The sequence below is a fragment of the Dipodomys merriami genome, unplaced genomic scaffold (assembly GCF_024711535.1).
Source record: "Dipodomys merriami isolate MVZ:Mamm:240054 unplaced genomic scaffold, mDipMer1.0.p SCAF_82, whole genome shotgun sequence".
In the NCBI taxonomy this organism is placed as follows: Eukaryota; Metazoa; Chordata; class Mammalia; order Rodentia; family Heteromyidae; genus Dipodomys; species Dipodomys merriami.
The window spans coordinates 2038945-2054509 of NW_027206424.1; the positions used below are offsets into that span (position 1 = coordinate 2038945).

A 15565-nucleotide genomic window follows, 5' to 3' on the forward strand; every position below is an offset into this window, starting at 1 on the left:
TCACTGGGTCTGGCTTTAAAGAGGCTGAAGTAATGGCAGTGCCTGTCCTCAGATACCATGTTTAGTATGGATATCAGACCTCTCTCTCTCTCTCCCTTTCTCTCTCTCTCTCTGCCTCTCTCTCTCAGCCCTCAAGCCTGGATGACAGAAGAGGCAGTCGGCCACGCTCCATGGTGCGATCCTTCACTATGCCGTCCACATCCCGGCCTCTGTCCGTGGCCTCCGTCTCTTCCCTGTCGTCCGACAGCACGCCATCCAGGCCAGGCTCTGATGGGTGAGTACGTTCAGCAGGAGGGAGTTGGGGCAGAGGAGGACTTGGGGTCCTCACAAAGAACACTGTATCCTGGGACTACTTCTTGCCGCTGAGGATTTTTTTCATCCTGAAACTGAGACCTTCTGAGACTGAATGGCTGTAGTGCCCAGGGTGACACTCCAGGTCTTGTGATGGTTGAGGGAGAGTCCTCCCACAGGGAGCACTTCTGGAAAAGGCATCCGTGTACCTGCGAGTCCTCCCTGAGCACTGGGGCATCATTGGTGTCCTTTACCCGAAGGCCCTGCCGTCCCTGTGGACCTGTCTCTGCACGTGCTCTGCGCATGCTCTGCATGCTCTGTGCGTGCTCTGCGTGTGCTGTGCGTGCTCTGCGTGCTCTGTGTGCTTTGTACGTGCTCTGCGTGCTCTGCGCGTGCTCTCTGAGTGCTCTGCGCATGCTCTGCACGTGCTCTGTGAGTACTCTGCGTGCTCTGTGCGTGCTCTGTGTGCGCTCTGTGAGTGCTCTGTGCGTGCTCTGCGTGCTCTGCACGTGCTCTGCGTGTGCTCTGTGCGTGCTCTGCGTGCGCTCTGTGAGTGCTCTGTGTGTGCTCTGCGTGCTCTGCGCGTGCTCTGTGCATGCTGCGTGCATGCTGCATGCAGGCGGCAAGCCAGGCTCGGATTGGATGGCCCGAGGGTGACACGGCCTCTGTGTCCTCGCCAAGATGTCTGATGGGGCCACTCTTCTAACCTGGGTGTGTGTGTGAGAACAGCGTTGCTTGTTCTTATTTCTAATGAGGCTGTTGTCTTCTAAAGGGAAAGGTGAACCCTCCTGTCCCCTCCTCTCCACGACCACCCTGCTGACACAGAATTGCCACCCTTTCGTTCATTTTCCATTGACCCTAACCCCACCCCGTAAATACCACTCCACTGGGTGCCTCTGATTTTGGAGAGTCAAACACACAGTTGGGTCACAGGAGGGCTTTGGGGCCCCATCCAGGGGCATGTGAGCCCCAGACACTCACTGGAACTTCGTTGTTAGCTGACTGTTGGAGGGACAGTCTCGGTCAATATTGGGTGTTTGCATTTCGATGTGGGTACCTTGTCAAGTGGAATCTTGTTCTGCAAAATGGAAACATTCCGCGTGCAATTTAGACATCAGAGAAGGACTTCTCATTGTCTGGCTGTGGAGTTGTGCACCATTACGTATTTGTCCAAACCCATTTGGTTTAGACGCCATCACCGTGTCAAACCCAAGGGCTTCGGGGCACACACTTGCAGGCCACGCGGCAGGTGGCCCGGCTGTCTGCGCATGCTGAACCCAGCCGTGGAGGGGGCCGGTGGAGAGCCGCGGTGTGCCCGCACATGCTTTTTTTTTTTTTTTTTATTCACAGTACTTTTTTGTGCGTGTTTGATATTTGGGATGTCAGGCCGTACAGAAATTCCCCACTTACAGGTATTTAAATCACGTGTGCCTGTCACTTAGCACAAAATTGCGACTTTAGGGTTCCAGGCGGACCGTGGTGAGCTTCAGTCAGCTCCTCCCAGGAGCCTCTTGTTTAACCTGTAACGGGAAGCCGGCTCCGTCAGAGACAGATCCCAGGCGTGGGAGCTCAGGGAGGGAGCCCAGCCAGTCTGCTCCCTCGTGTGCTGCCTCCTGCCTTCCCCACACAGCCAGACGCCTCAAGTACGCACTGCTGAAAGAGAAGACTATTTCAGGCAACCTATTAATGGGAATTCCATATCACTGTGATACAGAATATTATATATATATTACTGTTTAATATCTCATTATCATAAATGTCCTTTTTGTTTGTTTGGCCATTACCTTATATTTAGTTGTCTGTTTCAGTCCTACTTTTACATTCTTTTTCCTTGTTATGGTTTTTTTTTTTTTTTTGTCAGTTGTGGGGCTTGAACTCTGGGCTTGGGCGCTATCCCTCGGCCCTTCAGCTCAAGGCGAGCGCTCTACTGCTTGAGCCACAGTGCCACTTCCAGTTTTCTAGTGGTTAATTGGAGATAAGAGTCTCACAGACATTCCTGCCTGGGCTGGCTTTGAACTGCAATCCTCAGATCTCAGCCTCCTAAGTAGCTGGGATGACAGGCGTGAGCCACCAGCGCCCGGCTTATGTAATATTTTTTTAAGTCAAGGTTTTCTTTCCCATTGTGTTCCTGAAGTATGGATTGTTGTGAGTGTGTGCCGTCAGGTCATGATTGGCTTGGCCGATCTCGACCCCCTGATGTGTTAGTTGGTTTGCCCCATATTTCCTGCAAATGTGGAGTTGAAGCTAGAGAGTTGGTCTGGTTCTGGTTTGATCTGCAGTCAGACCTGTGTGTCCTTCCACCCAGAGGCACGTCAGGGCTGGCTTTCTCTCTTTTTCCTCTCTGGAGGTGAGCAGTTAGCGGTAATCAATTTTCTTTCTTTTGGTTTCTCTGGATGGAGCAGTTATTGGTTGGTAGTCAATGTGTAGACTCCACTCCACTGCTGTTGAACTCTCCTGTGCCCGTGTCAGCAGACCGGCTGGGGAGAAGCGGGTCACGGGGTGGGGCTGACTGCGGGCAGCAGTCTGTCTCCAGTAGATTTGGGGCGGTGTCGGGCTTCTCCTTCCTTCCCCGTGCCGGCCCGCACTGGGAGCCCGCTTGCCACGCTGGAGCAGCCATTTCACCCCCACAGTCCCGTTCAGAAGTCGGCATGAGCAGAGCCGCGGGCAGATGGAAACGTGACTGCCGTGCTCAGCCTTCTCTCAAAATCAGCAGGCGTGTGTTCTGCAGGTGGTCAGGGAATCCAGGCTGTGCAAGGCTGGGGCAGGAAGCTCCCGAAGGCCAGCTCGGGCCAGCTCCAACCACACGACGGGGCCGGAGCCGACCCTGCCACCCGGCTTAGGGACCACACGGACATTGAGCCATGGAGAGCCTGGAGCTGTCTGCTGCCCTCTCTCAGCCACTGGAGCTGATGTGGGTACCAGAGCGAAGCAGGACCCCACCAGCAATCACGCCCTCACTGTGTGACAGGGCCCCTACTCAGAGGCCATGCCTCTTCTTGAATTCCTTTTCACCAGCTCTGCTTTGAAAATAAACCTCTCCGTTAGGACCCCGTGACTCAAAGAGCCCCTGCCCCCTCACCGTCCGGACAGCAGAGGCTGTGGAGATTTAGCACTGGACCCTTCGTCTCCCCCCAGGAATGATGTACTAGGACACAGTCAGGTGTGCACCTCCCCATCGGATGCCGACTAGCAAGCTGCAGCTGTGTGCAGATGTGTGTGCACACTCACCTCTGGCCCCAGGCTTGAAAACTCGTTCAGAATCAATTCCCTCACCAGTCCACCCACTGGCACACCTTTCCACCCACCGTGGGGTATCAGTGGGCAGGCGGGGGCCAGTGTCCCCGGGCGTTCCAGGACAGCCTGAGGCTCCCAGGGGTTCGCGGACACCAGGGCTCAAAAGTAGGCGGCAGAGTGGGAACCCAGACCTCTGTGAACCTGGGGTCCTCTCCATGGAACCCACTGGCTTCTGGCCAGCCGTCCAAAGGGCTCTCACCTGGAAAAGACCAACTATTTATAACCAGACGCTCGGTCAGAATGAAGGTTTGAGAAATTTCTTCACTTTGCTACCCGCATAGCTCCCCCCCACATCCCCCATTGCTTCTGAGAATATATGTGTACATTGCTCAATCGACCCAATATGTCATACCAACCATCATACATCAACAGATGCTCTTAGGCCCCACAACAAATACGCAGCCCGATTTCCTATCCTCCTGGTGTTCTTCTCCCCGTCTGTTTTTCTTGGGATACAAACACGTTTTCTGCCCTTGGGCCCCTGTGTCTGGAGGACCCCACTGGCTCTGGCTGAGTCGTTTGCACCCTGGGCTGTGATTCCCAGGCAGCGGGGAGGTGTCTGGAGGACCCCACTGGCTCTGGCTGAGTCCTTTGCACCCTGGGCTGTGATTCCCAGGCAGCGGGGAGGTGCCTGGCGGGCGGATGAACAAACTCTGCAGGGTGACAAGCAATTCCTCTCCTGTGACTTAACTGCTTCCTTTAGGTTTGCTCTGGAGCCTCTACTGCCAAAGAAAATGCACTCCAGGTCCCAGGACAAGCTGGACAAGGACGACGCGGAGAAGGAGAAGAAGGACAAGAGGAAGGAGAAGAGGAACAGCAAACACCAGGAGATACTTGATAAGGAACTCAAGCCGGCCGACGGCTCCCTGCAGCCGGCCGAGGCTGTGATCCTTTCGGAAACGGTAATTTGCCAGGGTATCTGCCTCATTCCGTGGGAGCCTTTGGGACCCATCGCTCCGGCACAACTAGCCAAGAGGGCTGCTGGGTGGATTTTATTGAGTTTTCACAAAAATAGTCATCTGAAAACCTAGGCCGTCCTCATCCTTAACTTCAACCATCAGAGCTGCAGGGTCAAGCAGCCTGCTCTCTGGAGGGTGATGTCTTAGCCCTCATCCCCTGCCCCCAGGGCTGTGGAGGGGTCCGTCTCTGGCAGGCCCTGGCATCTTGGGGTTCCTGTGCTCTGTGTGGCTTGGTTCCACAAAGGACCTGGTATCCGGGAAGATGAGGCCAACCAGTGCTGTGTGTCAACTGCCTCCCCTCACCCCTTCCTGACCAGGATCGTAGCCGATCACTACCCGCCCAGCCAGCGCCCCAATGCCCCTCCTGTCTGCCAGCCAGACTCCACACCCCCCACCCCAGCTGCCACGTGCACAGTTCTCTCGGCCATAGTTCAGAAGGATTTGCAGGGACTTGACACACACTAGCAAGTAGACATTAGGACAGACTCAGAGGCTCGTGTGCACCCCCAGCGTCCTGGGCGTCCGGAGGGAGCGAAGTCCAGGGGGTCTGCTGTCATCGCAGGGAGGGCTTCCCAGAAGCACACCACAGTGTTTGGGGTTGAGTGCAGAAATGAGGCACAGAAAGCACTGTCCAGAGGCTGGAACGAGGTGGGAAGAGGGCCTCGCGGGCTGCCGACTTCCGGGGCGATGTGGGCGTGGTATACTCTCTACACACATAGGCTTGTCTGGTGAGTGGAGAAAGCTTTCCTTGCTGGACAGCAGCCGTGACTGGCGGCTCTGTCATGGCCGTGATGTAAGGGTTCTTCATGACAACTCAGACAGGGCCATGTCTTAATATGACACACTGCACTGCTGTTGTCTCTTAAGACACCGAGGGTCTGTCCGGGCTCTGAGGGCAGTGGTCACGCGGTGTCAGCACAGCCTGGAGTGGGAGAGAGGCAGGGAGCAGCCCCAGGCCCCAGAGAGGAGCTGCGTTCCCCAGGTAGCCCTGGCGCCCCCTAGTGTTCGCCAGGCACCTAGCCTTGCATTGCCCTTGCCCTCATTCACCTTTCCAGACTGTACGAACGTTCCTCTCCTTAACCCTTGGGACTGGGCTTAGCCTCCTACTTGATTTGCACCATCCATGATGTCCCCACCTTTTCTGAGCCCGTCTGCTCCAGAGGCGAATTTCTAGCTTCTCCAGGTGGAGCCTACCAGGCCCGTGTTGAGTCTCCCCATCCTGTGTTCTCCAGCCCTTGGGTGTACGTGTCAGCCTGACACGGCACAAGGCCTCCGAGCAGGCCTCCCTACACCCATCCCCACAGGGTGGGTCTCAGGTGGGCCTGTTGGCTGAGCCCTGGGCCCCTCGTTTACCGTTCTGTGAGACCCGCCTCCTGCTCAGGCACAGCCTCCAGGCCTGCCTTGGAAGCTTTAGATGCTTCTGGCTTTGTGGTCCTTTCCTGGGATGGACATTGCACCTCAGCTGCACTTCCTCACTTAAACCAGTCCCTTCCCCACCCCAGCACGCACACACACACACACACACACACACACACACACACACACACACACACACACACACACACACACACACACACACACACACACACACACACACACACACACACACACACACACACACACACACACACACACACACACACGCCCCTGCAGATCAGGCTGCAGCACCCAGGCCGGAGCCCCTGCCTGCCCTTCCTTCCTGGGGGGAGCAGGAGAAACCGTCCTGCTGTTTTGGCTGAGTTAATAACTTTCCTGATTACTTCTACCTCTGAATATTTTGCAATTCCTGGTCTTCCTAAGGCCCACTGATCTGAGGCCAAGGTATAGGAAATACGTAAACAAAATTTATTGCCAGAACAAGCCCCGGGGAAGGGGCTCAGACAAGGAAAGTCAAGTGCACCGGAAGCCAGAGGCCCACAGAAGTCACAGAGAAAGAACTCTCACCCAGTAACAGGTGGCAGGGATGCAGCACAAGTTCTGCTGATGTTTCTAGGCTTCCTCTCCATTCTTGAGTCTTTGGGGGCTGCCAGGGTCGTCTTGCTGGGCATCGAATGGCTTCCGGCAGTGCTCTGCCGCTGTTCACTGTGTTTGGGAAGCCTGGGAACGCCACCCCCACCCGGCATGAGGCCCACACTAAGGGGCAACACTGCTGAGGCTGAGCAGTCCAGGAATCCACCCCCTCTCCATTCTGTGGCTGAAGTCCGAGGCTCAGGTGCAGGACAGTTCTCACCTGCTCCATCCTCCGCCCCAGCTCCTGAAACTAACAGAATCCTTTGGTATTCCTTGGCCTGCAGAGGCCGGTCGGCCCTCCACTCTGTTCCTCTGTTCTCCTGGGTGTGTGTGTGTGTGTGTGTGTGTGTGTGTGTGTGTGTGTGTGTGTGTGTGTGTGTGTGTGTGTGTGTGTGTGTGTGTGTGTGTGTGTGTGTGTGTGTGTGTGTGTGTGTGTGTGTGTGTGCGCACAACGTCCCCTTCTTTAGAAGGACACCTGTCATGTGGAGACATAGCTGGACTGGGCCATTTGTCAGACTCCTGTTTTCAGATGTGCACCATGGATCCTGGGGGAGGGGCCTCGGCACAGGGCCAGAGCTCTCACCCTGCCCTGCCCCGGGCTCTCTCCTCCCCGCAGATCAGTCCCTTACGGCCACAGAGACCCAAGAGCCAGGTGCTCAATGTGATGGGCAGTGAGCGGCGCTTCTCCGTGTCTCCAGCTCCGCCAGGATCCCAGCACACCCCGCCTCCGGTCACGCCGAGGGCCAAGCTCAGCTTCAGCGTTCAGTCTGGTAAGTCAGAGAGCCTGTCCCCCGCTGCGCACGCCCCGGCCCCTCGAGCAGGGCTCTGCACGATGACTCCTCCCCACCACCCCAGCAGCAGGCCCAGGGCGTCACAGCCCAGTGTCCAGGGATGACCCTCAGGATGGGCTGGTCGCCAGCAGCTCGGGCCAAAGCTTGTCTCTGAATTCGAAAATCAGTGGCTGGAGAATTGGGGGCGTCCACTCCTCCGCTGGCCAGAGGGAGGGCTCCAAGACAGAGAGTGGTGCGGTGGACAGACAGACAACAGCGAGCACTTGACTTCTTGCAGAAAGGAGAATAGCGGTGATTCTGGAGACCCTCGGGTGGTGGTTTCTCGGCTCCAGGAGTAGATAGATGAAGCTCACTTTTAGTAAGCCAAGAATGTCCGGGGTCCTTGGAAGGAAGGTGGTGACGTCCTTCCCCATTCTTTAAACCACAGGAATCCTTTCCAAAAGGAATTTTCTATCCCAAAACACTGTTTGAAACCAGCCCTACAAAAGATTCTTAAAGATACCCTACACATAGAAAACCAACAAGACCACAATAAAAGCCAAGAAACCGCACCCAAACTGAGAATCCAAGAACCATAGGAAAAACACTGTTTGAAACGGTTTGATGTTTTCTCCAAATTACCATATATGACCCAGCAATTCCATTTCTAAACCTAGATCCCCCTCAAGAATTGGAAAGTGCTCAGATACTTGTATGAGAATGTCCGCCGCATTGTTATTCGAGAAAGCTGGAAACAGTACAAATACTATCAGCTGACAAAATGAACAAAATGTGCACCCAAAGGGGGGAGGCGCGGGGACGCGTGCGATGGAACATTATACTGCTAGAAAAAGGAATGGGGTTCCGACGCGCCGCAGCACTGATGAGCCTGGGAACCAGCTGAGGGAGGGGGGCCGGGCACTGAAGGAAAGTTCTGTCTCGTTGCACTTGGAGCAAGTACCTGGAACAGGCAAAGGGTGGAAGTACTGAAGACTCGGAGTGAGGCTGGGTGCGCACTCCGTCTGTGTGGGTGACAACAGAGACAACATTGTCCCTGGGTCATACACTAGTAGATGGCAAAATGGCAGAGTTTATGCCATGCCTGTTTCACCATCGTAAGATGAGCCAGCAGCGCCTCTTCCTGCTCCCCCCGCCCCCTGTGAAGCGTGGCCTCCCCTTTGACAGGACCCCTGCTTCCTGAGAAGGATTTCCTAATGAACGATTGATTTATCATCAGATGAGCCACTGGGGAGAACTCCAGAAGACGCCCATCAGCAAACCTGTCAATGTGTCTCTCTCTGATATGAAAGAAAACAGATTGTTCCCAGGATACTCAGGGAGAGGGGAGCGGGGAGGGGTGGCGGTCCCGGGTGCTGGCCGCGTCGGGACGCCCCGTGCGGTCCCCCATGCACCCCTCTTCCCCTGTGCTGGGGGAGAGCAGCAGCCACCCCTCCTGTGCGGTCTTCCAGGAGAGGGAGGAGGAGCGGGAGGTGGGGGCCGTCTGTGCCCCTTGTTGGGGGTTTCTCCCTGGGGACCGTCCGGGCAGGCCGGCTCCAGAGAGTGGCCGCGGAGAAGCCACCGGGCAGGGGCTCCGGGAAGAGCTGCGTCAACTTCAGTGTTTCACAGAGGCCCGATGTCTTATGAAAGCTCTGGTTTTCAGTGCGTTGTGAGACTTGCTATTCCATTTCTAGAGCATTCCATTAGAAGGCAACCCTACCCTTTAAGTTCTCCCTGGCTCTCTGCTCCATGGGCAGATGTTCCCCCGGACAAAGTGTTCCTCAAGCCGGGAGCCAGGACTCAGGCCGCGGGCACCGGGCCGCAGGGGCGTCCTAGGCTGGTGTAAAGTAGAGCCCTGATCTTCCAGGTCTGGAGTTGAACGGCGTGACGGGCGGCGTGACGAGCGTGGACGTGGTTGATGTCCCGCCCCCTCTGCCTCTCAAAGGCAGCACGGCAGACTACGGGAACCTGATGGAGACCCAGGACCTGGGGGGCGCGTCGACGCCCCCACCCCCTCCCCCGCCTCCCCACCAGCGGGTAAGTGTCACCTGCAGGGCTCCCTCCTCCCCCCACAACAGGAGCAGCCTGGGCTTGACTGTGGGAGCACCACACATGTAGGGGCGCGGGCAGGTGAGCCCTGTGCTCTGAGGGGGGCGCAGGCAGGTGAGCCCTGTGCTCTGAGGGGGGCTGAGGGGGGCGCGGGCAGGTGAGCCTTGTGCTCTGAGGGGGGCTGAGGGGGGCGCGGGCAGGTGAGCCCTGTGCTCCGTGGGGGGCTGAGGGGGGCGCGGGCAGGTGAGCCCTGTGCTCCGAGGGGGGCTGAGGGGGGCGCGGGCAGGTGAGCCCTGTGCTCCGAGGGGGGCTGAGGGGGGCGCGGGCAGGTGAGCCCTGTGCTCCGAGGGGGGCTGAGGGGGGCGCGGGCAGGTGAGCCCTGTGCTCACGCGTGCCACGCTTCCTGATTCGTGGGAGGAGGGCGCCCCTCCCAGCAGCTGCCATGTCGCCTTGGGCGTGCAGTTCCTACCAAGCCTTGATTTTTGTTTGTTTGTTTGTTTTTGTTTGTATTGTTGGTTGTGGGGCCTGAACTCTGGGCCTGGGCGCTGTCCCTCAGCTCTTCAGCTCAAGGCGAGCGCTCTACCACTTGAGCCACAGCACCACTTCCGGCTTTTTCTGCCTATGTGGTGCTGAGGAATCGAACCCAGGGCCTCAGGCATGCAAGGCAAGCACTCTACCACTGAGCCACCTTCCCAGCCCGGTTTGTGTGTTTTTATGCTAGTACTGGAGCCTGAACTCAAGGCCTGGGCTCTGTCCCTTAGCTTTTTTTTTTTAACCCCTGCTCAAAGCTGGTACTCTACCACTTGATTCATTTCCATAAGAGCCTCATGGACTTTCCTGCCCAGGTTGGCTTTGACCTGTGGTCCTCACCTCTCAGCCTCCTGGGTAGCTGGGATGGCAGAATTGAACCAGAATTTTGATTTTGAGAGCGGCTTTTCTGCCAAGGCGTGTCTGTCTGTCTGTCTGTCTGCCTGTGCTGTCCATGTGCACGCTGCCCTGGAGAGGAGGCACAAACCCGTGCCTCGCAGCCCAGGTCCTGGCGGTGCCCCTTGTGCCGGGATCCCAGGCGTAGAGCAGGGGTCTTCAGGCTCTGAGACAGCACCGGTACCCCTCCTCCCCCCTCCCTCCCCCCCCCGTGCCCCATTCCCGTGGACCCCTCATGTGGGTTCTGGGTGCTGGCTTCCTCCGGCAGTGCTGAGCCCGCGCCCACCTGCACCCGAGGCTGCTGCTCCTTGGGCGCTGGTGTGTTATGAACCGTGCCCAGTGGCCCCTGAGCCTGCTTGGGGCACTGATGCGCATTAGCCTGCGATCTGGTTACTGCTGCCGGCTGCCACGTGTGGAATCCTTCCATTTAGGTCCAGTGCCTTGGCCGCTGCTCCAGTTTAGAACCAGGAGGTGCAGTTGGGTGATGGATGCTGTAACCAGAAAGTCCACTTCTGGGTCTCACCCCTTCCCCATGTGCATACGATTCATGGCCTTGTAAAACTAAAGGAGCTCAGTCTGCAGCGTAAATGCCTCTGCTCATATTTACGCAGCTGCTCTGTAATTCTATAGTCTCAGACACCCTGTGGCACATGGGGACACGCAGGGGCGGGGAACCGCCAGGTGTGGCTTTTTGCTCTTTCTAGACAATAGAAATTCTGCATGCCATTTCTGTTTTCCATTTCCTGTTCCTCCTCAGGGAGACGGTTTCCCTGAGTGCTCTGCAGACTTTTCCTCTTTTTGGGAGAAGAGTGGAGGAGAGAGTGCTTATTAATAGCGTCTATTTGGGTATTGCTTTTGCCTGCAAGGGGCAGGTGTCTCTTCCAAGACTAGAGTGTCATTGCCTCCCAGACGTGGCTTGGTGGCAAACCAGGGACCCGGGGATGCTGCGGGCTGCTCCTCAGAGGCCAAATTAAGCTGCAGTGTAAACTTGACCTTCCCAGTGCTGTAGCTGTGTGGTGGCCGCAAAGGAGACTTGCGGAGTCCAGGAGGAACCTTGGCTTTGTCAGGTGTTCTAGCCTACTGGCTCACTTAATCACATCTTTAATTTCCTCTCTTTTATTTTACTAGAAAATCAGAAATGTCCCCCCTGGTCTCCCTATACAAGTAAATGGAAGATTTGGGGAACATTTTCCTGCCCCTCCCCCTCTCCTGGACCGCATCATTCCAAGTTCCCGGTGCCATTTCTGTTTAGTTAGGTGAAGGCCTAGCATCCTCTCCACTGGCTTGGGTTCAGTTAATAAAGGTGTGAATTCCATGACTCACCCAGATCCTCAGCCATAGATCCTTGTCTGGGAGTCGGGAAGAAACTTGGCCGGTGAGAAAAGCTCGCGCCGTTCTGTGGTCCTTTGCAGACTTTTCCAGCGTTTCCCTGCGTGCCTGCCTCCGCTGCAGGCTGTGAGCAAGCCACAAGCCCCTTAAGCCAGGCGGTGGCGTGCGAGCCGCCCTCCCAGCCGCTCTGCTTGCTATGCCCCACCGTCTCAGCTCGGCTCATTGCTTCAGCTGTGGGCTCATTGGCTCCACTGCTCATTTACCTTGTGATGGACCCACAGCTGTGGAATGCCTCTGTCTGTCTGTGATGGGTGCATGGTCACAGAGCCTACCGCTGCTGGCATCAGGCAGGGCCACTCGCTTCCAGCTGTAACTTTATTCTCTTTCTTTTTGTGTGGCTTGAACTCTGGGCCTGAGTGCTATCCCTGAGCTCTTCAGCTCAAGGTGAATGCTTTACCACTTGAGCCTCAGCACCAGTTCCAGTTTTCTGGTGGTTTATTGGAGATAAGAGTCTCACGAACTTTCATCCCTGGACTGGCTTGAACCATGATCCTTAGATCTCAGCCTCCTGAGTAGCTAGGATTACAGGCGGGAGCCACTGGTGCCCAGCTAGTTCATTCTCTTTCTAAGACATCCAGTGGCCTAGGGCTCAGATTCACCAGCCACCTATTTTTTCCCCCCTTGAAAAAGTAGTGGAGGGTTCCTTTATTATTTTGTATTATGTTATTATCTTTGGGTAGTTGTTCAGAGGACCTGCCATTTTTTTAAAGTCAACTTTCCTTAGAACCCAGTACCATCGCTAGCTCTTCCCAGCTCAGTAGAGCTGTGGGGCCCGCACATCCAGGGAAGCCTGACTACCTTGACTTCCGGTTCACAAGGCAAGGGAAGGGGTCTGCCACCACCTCGGTAGAACCTCTCCCGGGACCTGCCCGTCCCTGATAGCAGACCAGTCACCACTGCCGTGGCACCTGTATTAAGGCAGCCGAGCGTGGGGGCCGTGCACCTCGGGGACTGTGCACACGGTGAGCAAGCACTCAGAGCTGTCGGAGAGACCCACGGTGGCCAGGCAGCCAGATTTGGGTGTAGCATTGTACGAGCCCTCAGCCAGTCGGTGTGGGGGGCACGGCTCCAGTCCAGCGGCCTGCATCGCTTCCTGCCCCAACTGCTGTGCCAGGAGCGGCCCCTCCTGGAGACAGACCTCTCCACGTGGGGACAGAAATACCATGACATCTCCTCCCGTCGTGTCTTCCAGCCGCCTCCGCTGCCCAGCAAGACGCCACCCCCTCCTCCTCCAAAGACCACCCGCAAGCAGACCTCGGTGGACTCCGGGATCGTGCAGTGAGCAGCCGCAGGCCTGCCTCAAAGGCCAGCTGTCCCCCCCTCACCCCATCTTTCGTGTCTGGCAGTTACCTCATTGGGGGGGGGCTGTGGTGTCTAACCTTCAGTGCATGGGCTTTTCCCAGAAAGAGGGAGGTGGTTCACCTGTGGCCCTCACCTGGGGTGTCCTCAGGGGGGCATAGGACCAAGGTGCGCCTGGAGTTCATCAACACTTTGGGGACCCCTCGCAGGTCAGTCTTAGAGAGAGCCCCAGTCTTGCCCAACATCCTTTGTTTTTGTGCCAAATGATGTGTGTTAGCGAAGAGCTGGGCTGCTATGTCAGCCCGGAGAGGTGAGCAGCGCGCCGCCGTGACGACCCCCCTGGCCGCCCACCGTCTGCTAACGCCGGGACCCCAGCCCACCCCACACTTGTGCGGGTTGGCTATGTCTGCAACCTATGCCGAGCAACTCAAGAGTTCAACCCTTCAGGGAGGTTCCTGGTTTGGGTTCTTGGTTGTTTTTTCCCTGGTATAATTTAAAATAGGATATTTCTCAGCTACTGAACAGTTACTAATTTATGGAGTAGAAACACCGTTGAGGATACTGGATCAGATGGGTATAGGAAGGAGAGACACGGGCATTCTTTGCTGTAAACGCCTGCGCACCACACAAGATGGTTTTAGACTGGAGCATTCCCTGTATTTCAGTCTCCTGTACAGAAGTTTGTATATAGAGAGATTTATATATATTTGGTGGTTCTTAGAACTTGTTTTAACTTTTTGTGGCCCTTCTGTTCGTTGTCATAGTCACTTTCAAATGATTCGTAAGATGAATTCCTAATTCTAACGGTGGAAATGTAAAAAAACAAAAATACCAGAAAAACATCCACAAATTCAATGTGTTCTCCAGAGCATTCAGCTCCTGAAGATATGGATGGACAACAAGGTTTTTTTATGAAAACTAACGTGTATAACCTGATATTGTATTCTATCTATATTTTTTTATTCACTATGATCATGATACTCTCCTCATAGCTTCAAGGTTAATCATTGGCAAATGAAAAAATAAAATGGTATTTAAAAAGCGGTACGGTGCCTGGCCTGTTTTGTTTTTACTGTGAAATAGAAACTCTGCCTTTTTCCTCTTTAAAGAAGTGACAAGCCACACTGCTTTCTTTCTCAGACATCACGTTCCTGTCATCTCGGTTGCGTTGTGCCTGGTGGGGCCCGGGCCCGGGCGCCATGTTTTCCTGCTCCCTCGCGGGAGTCCTCATGAGTCCTCATGCCGGGGAGCGGAGCAGGCTGCGGCCCCCTCCTCTGCCGGACCCTGGGGGGCTGCCGGCCACAGTCACTGACACCTCCGCCTCGCCCCTTGCAGCTGCTAATTCGAGAGGAGGCTCTGCTCAGTAGGGTGTGTGATTGGACTTGAGAGGTCTGGACCCTGGGAGCTTTGCCCTGCACCTTCCGGGCTGGATGTTGAGTTGCAAGAAGAGAGGCAGGCAGTGGGGTGCTGGCTGCTGTGGAGGGCTCTCTCCCACCGCTTCCCTCCAGATGTGTTCCATCCGTAAGCGCGTGCTGCTGCGCCGCGTCTGGGGTGTCGTTCTCTGGCTCAGGAGCTGCACAATTCTGCTTTAACTCCTGCTTAACACTAAAATATCATCACTTCCTCGCGCTTGAGAATATCTAGTCCACCCCAAGGAACTACAGACACGGGGAAGATACATTTATTTTTTCCCTTGTGAATCCACTCTCTCTGAGCAAGATAAAGGCTCAGCCTCCAGCCAGTGAGTTAGAAGCAGGCCATTATCCACAAGTCTGCAGTAGTACATTGGCACACTGATCGAGGAGAGTTGGAGAGCCCCGCTGCTGGCCATGGGTCCCTTTCTGGGTGGTCAGCAAGTTCTCCCACACAAGCAGCCACCCCAAACTGCCAGACTAGTTCCGTACCCTACCGAAATGGTGGTTTACCATAGAGTGAGCCCCACCTGGGACCCCCCCACACCTCCCCTCCTGGGCTGTGCGCCCCATGATGGCCTGGAGAGTACTTGGAGAATACAGAGCTGAATGCAGGAGAGGGAAAAGAGGGCACAGCCAATATGTTACAAGTTACAGTCCTATGGAGGTACAGGCGTATCTCAGAGGCTGAATCATGCCCTGGCCCCTTGTGCTTATGCGCACGCGTGTGTGTGTGTGTGTGTGTGTGTGTGTGTGTGTGTGTGTGTGTGTGTGTGTGTGTGTGCTTGTTGTCCACATAATAATGTAAAATGCCCTCCTTGACCTCTCCTTCCCCCAATGATAAATTGACCCCTGAAACCATGAGAGAAATAAATCATTCCTTACGCTGCGTATGGGTGGTATTTTTGTTACAGCAACATAAAGTCTGATGACTATCTCTCCCATGAGACGGTTTTCAGCATCACGTGCTTCAACCAAGAAGGTGAATGTCTTGTGTTCTATTTTTGCTTTGGTTGCCTGGAAGCTCAAAGCCAAAGTCCATTCTCACACACTCAGGACAATTTTTGTCTTATTTTGTTGGTCTTCCAAAATACTTTTCTGGCATATTAAAATTCTGTCTTTACCCAATTTAATATCTGCTTTCTCACATCTTTATTCAGCGTAGATGGCA

The 15565-nt window shown here is 55.4% G+C and overlaps 1 protein-coding gene across 2 annotated transcripts in view; it reads left to right on the forward strand.

The window, feature by feature from the left end:
* Positions 1 to 14025, forward strand: part of Dock1 (dedicator of cytokinesis 1) — a 436098-nt gene extending 422073 nt beyond the window's left edge. For both annotated transcript variants that reach the window (XM_070011394.1, XM_070011393.1), the window contains exons 48-52: positions 129 to 274; positions 4289 to 4487; positions 7171 to 7324; positions 9189 to 9358; positions 12876 to 14025. In XM_070011394.1, coding sequence (XP_069867495.1) covers positions 129 to 274; positions 4289 to 4487; positions 7171 to 7324; positions 9189 to 9358; positions 12876 to 12965 — 759 coding nt within the window. In that variant the 3' untranslated portion in view covers positions 12966 to 14025. The remainder of the gene's footprint in view (positions 1 to 128; positions 275 to 4288; positions 4488 to 7170; positions 7325 to 9188; positions 9359 to 12875) is intronic.
* Positions 14026 to 15565: the final 1540 nt, after the last annotated feature.